We start from the raw sequence: 8,189 nt of genomic DNA on the forward strand, positions 1-8,189 counted from the left end.
TAATTACCTGCCAGGTTTGAGCTCCATCTTGTTTAGCTGCACTGAGCTGAGCTATGCTGCGCTGTGCTGCCCATGGCTTGCAGGCACTGGGTTGTGTTGCACCACAGCTGGAGCTTTCCCTGCTCAGCTCTGTGGCTGGATTTCACCTCTGGCCAGGGGATCTCCGTCTGGAGACATGGCCTCTCCCCACCTTGCAAGTGGCAGATGCTGTAGTGATGCTCGGATGAATCCAGCCACCCAGAAGCCATGGTTACCCCATGGCACAGGGACATGCCATGCACCCGGGCCATGGCACGTGGGAGAAGGAGCCAGGGCTGGGGTCCTCGTGTGTGGGGAAGGACAGCAGCATCGGGGCCTGTCCCCTCTTCCCCCCCTGCCAAGGGCAAGAGAAGCAAATAACCAGGGACCATCACTGGCCCAACTTTTCAGTGATGCCTGGGATTTAAGTGCTGGCTCTGTTTCTGTGCCGGCCAGGAGCTGTGTGGGCTGAAGGTGGCATCTGGGGCCAGGCTCGCCCCACTGCTTTGAACCCTGTGTGGGGCAGGGGCAAGCGAGGGTGTGCTTGGTGCAGGGATGCCCAAACACACAGGCAATGCCTCATCCCAAGGCAGGGAAGTGGGGCATGGCAGGGGCAGCCCGGGGGGCTCAGCACCCCCAGCTGGGTCACCTACAGCCTGTCCCCTCTCTGCTCAGGGTGGGAACTGGCTCTGGGGGTGCATGTAGGAAAACCTCAGCCCCCCCACGACTTCTTCCCTGCTCCCAAAGCAGCTGCAGCCCCAGCTGCTTGGCGACTCATGGATGAGGGGCCCAAAAGCCTGTGGCATGCCGGGATCGCGCTCGATGGGCCGGGCAAGGGGAGCTGGGGAGGGAGACAGCCCTCAGCCAAGGGGCTGGGGGCCACGGAGGGGGAGCGGGAGGCGAGGCTGAAGGCAGAGCTGGCAGGAAACCCCCCTCTGCGGTGGAGGGTTGGAGGGGGGGTTTGGCTGGCAAAAGCGGATTTAGGGGGGCTGAAGCCTGGCTCATTTTCCATCGTTAGCCATGGCTGGATTCGCAACGTGACGGAGCGAAAGCCCCGGAGCCCAGAATGAGTTTGCAGGAGGGTGTTGGAAAGCAAAAGCAGATTTTTGCAGCGTGGTGAAGGAAACCAGATCCTCCGAGGGGTCCTGCAATGGCTTTGCTTCTCCTGAACTTCACTGGGGAAGCAAATCCCACAAATTCCTTGCCTGGAGGAGGGGAGTGGGCTGTGGGATCCCCTCGGCACAGCGGCAGGAGCAAGGTACAAATGCACAGCGTGTTTGTGCTGCAAAGGCATGCAGGGTGCCCTGCTCGGAGCCAGGGCAACTGAGGCAGGGAGCAGCGAGGCAGGTTGCTGGGGGGCTCTGGAGCCCCAGCCCTGTGCACGCAGGTTTTGCACTGCCGTGGTGTGGAGCAGCCCCACCACTGCTCCTGACGGCTCCGCTCCAGCCAAGGTAATGCCATTGCTTGCACCCCAATACCCGCTTCATACCTGGCTCCCGGGGTGGGCTGAGCGCAGACATCCCCCAGGAATTATCCCCCTGTTTAATTACAGCAGCTGCTGGGTGTTTCAGCCTGTGTTTCCCACCCAAATTACAGGTAGAGAGATGCTTTTGCCCACTTCCCCAGCCATGCCCACCCCTGGCTTTTTCCCTCCCATTCACTTGTCCCCACGGACCCCTGCAAAGTTGGTCTCTGCCCCCCACCCCGATCCCCTCCTGCCCCATGGATGGAGCTGAGCATCAGCCCAGGTTCTGACGCAGGGCTTGGGGTGACCCCGGTGTCGGGGTCCACGGAGAGGTGATGGTCTCGGGGGGCTGGAGCGGCGGAGCCCCGGGGCCAGGATGCAGGGGTGCAGTGAGTGGCGAGACCCCGGCAGGGAAGGGGTGCCGGGCAGCCCGGGTCCCGGTCCAGGGATGGGCCGCGGGCCCGGGGAGGGGCGGGGGGACTCACGTTTCGCTGACATCACGGCGGGTGCCGGAGCAGCCGGGGGCCAGCAGTCCCGCCGCCACGGCCACCGCGCACCCGCGCCTGCCCGCCCGCGGCCCCCCGAAACCGCCGCTCCCCGGCACCGGCACCTCCGGTAAGTGGCGGCTTACGGCGGGGTGGCTCCCGGGGGACCCCAGGGGACACCGTCCCCCTTCCCAGGACTCAGCCAGGAGCTCCAGCGCCTGCACCCCGGACTTGGGGAGCCAGAGACCAACTTTGCAGTCATCCCCCCCTTCCCTGGCCCCCCACATCCGTCGGGGGCTGGAGCCTTGCTCCGTACAGCCCGGGGAAGGGAGGGCTGAAGGGGGCTCCGGCACCGGGCCCCCCTGCCCCTTTCCACTGCCGGGGGGCTCGGTGGTCTCCGGTAAACGGGTCAAAGCTTCACAGCTCGTTATCCGGGGGGGGGTGCATGTGCGTGTAGCCCACCGACCCGGCCATCCCCATCACCCCACCCCAGCTCTGGGCTGCGTTAGCCCCGGAGGGTGGGGGGTCTGCGGGGTGCAGCTGGGGGGGCTGCAGCCTGCCCTTCGGTGCTGTTCCCAGTAGGAGGGGAGGGGGCAGCCCAGCTGCCTGGGTCCCCTCCCCAGCCCCACTCACTCGTGCTGGGTGGTCCTGGGGCAGGGGACCGTAGTTTCACTCCATCTCAGGGAAGGCAGCCAGGGTGTAACCGGGGGCCGGGGGGTGTTCACAAAGGGGTTAGGTTCATCGACACCCCATCTGGGGACAGGTTTCGAGACCCCATGTATCCCCCAAGCAGAGATGGGAAGCCCTGGGCAGATCAGCCTCTCTGCTTACCCGGGGTGGGGGGGGGTTAATGCAGGCTTGGGGTTTGGGGACAGGACCCCGCTGTGCCGGTACGGGCTGACCACACTGGGCCTGCTGCCAGTCCACTGACTGCCCACTTGTGTGCTGAGTTCCCCAGTGCTCAGCCTCAGTTGCCTGTGTGATAAGCGAGGGGGTCACAAAGCTTTCTTGGGGGCATGTTTCTTCCCCTGCTCAGGCAGGTGGTGCCTAAAAAGAGGGGTTATGGCACAGGGAGGGGAGGAGGACAAAAGCCAGGCGTGACCGGGAGCATCCTCCTGGCTCTGCTCCTCTCGGCTGGCTGCCTCCAGTGCGGAAAGAGCCCCTTGTCTGCAGGATCGGCCGCTCTACTGCGCTTGTCTGGATGGCAAGGGAGGAAAAAAGGCTCGTGACTCTTGCAAAGTGATGAGGAAACGAAAGGGGTGCCTGGCTTGAGAGTGGCTTCCTGAGAGGAGAAGAGGAGCAGGGTACAAACCAGATGAGCCATGACGGTGTAGAGCAGCCTGTCCAGCCACCCACCAGCCTGTGGCTCCTCAGACTGTGGTGGGGTCAGGCTGGGCTCTACCCGCCAGGCTGCCAGGGAAGAAGGATGAAACCTGATGGGTCTGGGGTCAGCAACCCCATCCCACCGGAGGATGCTCAGCGTCTCGGGGCAGGAGCTGGTTGGGGAGCCCCAGGGTGGGAAGGACGTGGCTGCAGGGCTGGGGGTGAGAGGGGCTGGGACTGCCCCTCCCCTGCACATCATACAGTGCTGCCACTCAGGGCAAGCCAGCTGGGAACCAGAGGCATGGTAGACGCTCCCTGCACTGGTAACACACGTCCTCCATCCTCGCAGGCCAGGATGGCTCCTCAGATCTAGCCAGGGAGGCCAGAGCAGTGCCGGAGATCCCTGTCCAAGTGATGGTGGGACCAGGATAGAGGAACTGCCGCAAGGATGTCTGAAGCCAAGACCCTGAGCTCCTCTTGCCTTGTGCTTTCCTTGCTCTCCTTGCACTGGGCTTCGCTCCAGCTGGGCCAGGCTTTTCCCAGCACCTCTGACTACCTCCAGCGGGGCTGGCAGCGGCTGCTGGAGGAAGGGGAGGGCTGTGCCGAGTGCCGGCCGGAGGAGTGCCCGGTGCCACGCGGGTGCCTGGCTGGCACAGTGCGGGATGCCTGCGACTGCTGCTGGGAGTGTGCCAACCTGGAGGGACAGATCTGTGACCTGGACAACACCAACCACTTCTACGGCAAGTGCGGGGAGCACCTGGAGTGCCAGCTGGATGCTGGGGACCTGCGGCACGGAGAGGTGCCTGAGCCCCAGTGCACCTGCCTCTCCCGCCTGGCCCTCTGCGGCTCCGACGGCAAAACCTACGCCCAGATCTGCAGGTTCCTGGAGGTCGCCCGTGCCCACCCTGACACCAACCTCACCGTGGCCCATGAGGGTCCCTGCGAGTCAGGTAGTGCCCCAGGAACAGCTGTGCGGGCAGCGGGATGGAGGCTTGTACCTCTCGGGAAGGGACAAGCAAGGGGGAGTCTGGTTTAAATATCTCACCTGGCGGCAAACCCACAGCATCCACAGGGACATGGCAGCACCAGAGGCTGGGTACAGGGTACCCACCCTCCGGGGTCCCTCTCCCCCAGTCCCCCCGGCTCTGCTGCTCCAGGGCAGCCCCTGTGGATCTGGCACCTGGAGATGTCTGGGAGCAGCTTTGCCAAGTGAGAACGGGGTTTATAGGAAGCAGCAAATCCTGCCGGAGCAGATGGGGAAGTTCCAGGGAATTGTTAGCGAATTCTTGGCGGCAGTGCTGGGTTCACGCTGGCCCGGTGCTCCCGAGAAACACGGCTGCCTCCTGCAAATGGAAACCTGGGTCGGTTTGACTTGGCTGCGCGATTTCCATCTGCTGTTTAAAACCCAGTGGGGGCCTGGGGGGCAGGCAGCAGTGGGGAGACCATGCCCCAGCCTGCCCAGTCCGCACAGGTCGCCCAGTGCTGTCACCACAGCCCAAGGGGTGTCAAGGTTGACTTTATTTTCTGTAGATCATCACGTCCTTGAGTTTTTCCCTCAGGTATATTTGGAGGTGGAGGCCTTCCCTTGATCTCTGGCTCATGCTATGGGCCAGATCCTGGAGCAGGTGTGGGTAGGAAGGGTGGTCCTCACTCCATCCCTCTAGGGAAGGGATGTGGAACCTGGAGGTATTGACTCCATACAGCAGCTGGGGTCCTGCTGGCTCCCTTAATCGCTGGCACGAGCCCGTGCCAGAGCAGAGGCCTCATTCAGCTGGAAGCTCACCCACCTCATTCATCCCCACCAGCCTCGGGCTGGATGAGTGCCCCTCAGCCTTTCCCCTGCAGGAGGAGCGTGCCTCCATTGCGCAGGACGGCTTTGCTTTGTAGCGTTGCTCTTATTGAACTGTTCCCGCTGCCCGTGTGTCCCTGAGCATCACTGCGCAAGCAGGGAAAGTGAGGCCGGGAGGGATGGCAAACCCCATGGGCCAGGGGGGGCTGGGGAGGGAGGCCCCAGTCCCAGGTGCAAGGAGGGACCATGTCCTGGGGCAAGGTGAGGGTCTGCCATGGGTGGAAGAGGAGAGGGGCATGGGAAGGGACCCAGCATCTCTACATGAGCCAAATGCTCCCACCCCAGAGGAGACCAGCTCAGACCAGGCCGGGAAAGCCCATGGGACTTGCCGAGGGTAGGACCTCTTCTGAGCCCACCCTGCTCTCCTGTCCTCCCTCCCCAGAGCCCCAAATCACCTCTCCTCCCTACGACACATGGAACATCACTGGGCAGGATGTCATCTTTGGCTGTGAGGTCTTCGCCTACCCCATGGCATCCATCGAGTGGAGGAAGGACGGCACGGAGATGCTGTTGCCCGGAGATGACCCCCACATCTCTGTCCAGGTGAGCGGTGTGCCTAGGGCATTGGACACAGCCCCAGGGTGACCCAGCCCTTCCCAGAGCTCGTGGGCAACCAGACCTGAGGGTGGTCACCCTCTAGGGGTGGCCAAGTCTGGATGCCTGGGGATGATAAGGGGTGACCAGAGCCTGCACACCATGAAGACTGGCTGAGCCAGGGCTCAGGGCTGGTGTCTTGGTGGTAGGAGCTATCAGCATAGCTCTCTTCTGCAATTTTCTCTAGTAATTTTTGAACTTATACAGGTCCTAAAAAATATTCAGAGTCCTGCAGCAGGCAGTTCCCCACCTCCTTACCTTTAGTTTGCTCTGCCTGCTGGCTTCACTCGCAGCCCCACCAGCAGGGCTGGAGGAGAAGACCTCCCGAGGCCCCTTCCAGCCTGGGTTATCTCTGTTCCCACCAGCAGAACAGGCAGTCCCTGCCCTTTGCTGCCCACTGCTCTGAACAGGGCTCCCCTCCCAGGGCTGGCACACCCAGGGTTCAGCATCCTGCCCGCAGCTGGCCCCAAATATAGTGCCCGTCTGGGCGCACCCAGCTATTAGAGGGTGTGGGCAGAGGCACAGGGGCCATGCACCACAGCCAGGCACCGGTGGGGAGGAAACTGTGGTGGGATGGATGGGGGGGATCCAGGGGAGCAGTTGGAACCCAGCATCCTTGCAGGGTGAAGTGCTGGTCCCCTCCATCTTTCCAACCATGTCGCAGGGTCTGGCCAAGGACCTTCACCCCAAGCAGGGCTACCCTGCCCGGCTGGAGGAGACTCGGCTGTCCTCCGCCCCCAGCCACCGCACCATAATAGCAGCCTGCAAGCACAGCTGCAGCCCAGCTGGGTCAGGAAAAGGTTATTTCTTGCTGGGGACAAACAGAAAATAGCATGGTTGATGCCAGAGCAGTCTGGGACCTCACTGCCTGCCGAAATGGAGGACTCTGGGCCCCTCTGAGCCGTCCTGGGCTGGCTGTGCCCCTCGTGAAGCCCCCGGCAGTGTTTGCAGGGTCCTGGTCCTCCCGTGCTGCCAGTCTGCCTGTGCAGCTCAGCTGCTTCTCCTGCCCTGCCTCGTCCCATCGCGGCTGTGCTGCTCCCCAGCGTGACCCCAAACCCCCAGACCGTCCCAGCTGTGTGCCCCCTTGCTTCAGCCACCCTGCAGAGCACTGACCCTGGCATCCTCCCACCATTCAGGGACCATGGTGGCACTGGGGGCACAGCTGGGAGTCCGGCGCACATCTGTGGGGTCCTGCCCAAAACAGGGCTCCCAGGCCATCCTGGGGGCAAGAAGATGCCCATTCCCCCCACCTCCCCTGGGTAGTGGGAAAAAGGGGGACCTGCATCCAGGGGGTCTGTGCCTGCCCCCAGGGTGGTACTTAGGCAGGGGGAAAAAAGAATTTCCTTGGGCTTGTATCCCCCTTCCCGTCCGTTCCAGCCCCACACGGGGCTTTCCTCGCACCAGGGCTAACTGAAATCCCCCTCTCTTGCAGTTCAGAGGCGGCCCCCAGAAATACGAAGTGACAGGCTGGCTCCAGATCCAGGGCGTGCGGGTGACGGACGAAGGCACCTACCGCTGCTTCGCCAGGAACCGGGTCGGGGAGGTGGTGGCATTAGCCAGCCTGACTGTCTTCACGCCGGGTGAGCACCACGGCCTTGTCCCCACGCTCTCATGGGGATGAGGGAGGGGATGTTCGGGCAGGGAGCACTGGTATGGTGGGAGCTGCCGGTGTGTAGGGCTGTGCTGGGGATGCCCCAGCAAGCTGCCGTGCACGGTTTGGCTTTGGTCCTGGTGGGGAAGGGGACAGGCACTGGAGGGGACAATGACACAGTGTCCCTGCACTACCATTTCAGACCAGCTCAACCTGACAGGCTTTTCCCTGCCGAAGCCCCGCACGACGCCTGAGGACTACAGGGAGAGTGAGGAGGACTATTACTAGCCCGGAGAACGGGATGTCTGGCTGCAGAGATCGCCTTGCCCATGGTGGCTGTTCCCGGGGGCCAGGGACATCTCCGGAGCAAGCATCCCCCGGCCCAAAACTCCTTCTCTGGACAGTCCTGGCACAGCGGCCTCTTTTTTGGGGGTGGGGGACAGGGTGACACATCCCTTTGCTGGGGGTGCTTGGGGAGGGGACACAGGCTGGTTGGTGGCACAGGTTTGGGACCAGGGGCAGCTCCACCTGGGGCAGGGTGGGTCTGTCCTCTGGCACCGAGCGGGGACGTGGTGGCAGGTGGGACGCTGCGGTGACAGCCACGCTGTGTGTGACAAGGACTTGGTGCTGGGGGTGGAGGCAGCCCCCCCGGGAGAGGGAGGCCAGGGCAGGGGCATCTCAGCCCTGTGCAAAGCATTTTGGGGAAGCCAGAGCGGAGGGCTGGGACCTGGCTGTGACACCCAGCATATCACCCCCAGGGCTAATCTGTGTCCCTCAAAGCAGGGACAGCCAGGCTTCTCCCCAGGACCTGGGAAACTTGCTGCCAAAACATCCTTCTTTTCCGGTTTGTTTTTAACCAGAAAA

General features: G+C 63.1%; 1 protein-coding gene across 1 annotated transcript; it reads left to right on the forward strand.

Annotated features, from left to right (window-relative positions):
* The first annotated feature begins 3,727 nt into the window (after nt 1–3,727).
* KAZALD1 (Kazal type serine peptidase inhibitor domain 1) lies at nt 3,728–7,613 on the forward strand. Its single transcript, XM_075504066.1, has 4 exons — nt 3,728–4,241; nt 5,523–5,683; nt 7,167–7,314; nt 7,528–7,613. Exons 1-4 carry the CDS (start codon nt 3,740–3,742, stop codon nt 7,611–7,613), a joined length of 897 nt encoding a protein of 298 aa, XP_075360181.1. The 5' UTR covers nt 3,728–3,739.
* The last annotated feature ends 576 nt before the right edge of the window (nt 7,614–8,189 follow it).

The sequence above is a fragment of the Mycteria americana genome, chromosome 6 (genome assembly GCF_035582795.1).
Source record: "Mycteria americana isolate JAX WOST 10 ecotype Jacksonville Zoo and Gardens chromosome 6, USCA_MyAme_1.0, whole genome shotgun sequence".
Classification (NCBI taxonomy): domain Eukaryota; kingdom Metazoa; phylum Chordata; class Aves; order Ciconiiformes; family Ciconiidae; genus Mycteria; species Mycteria americana.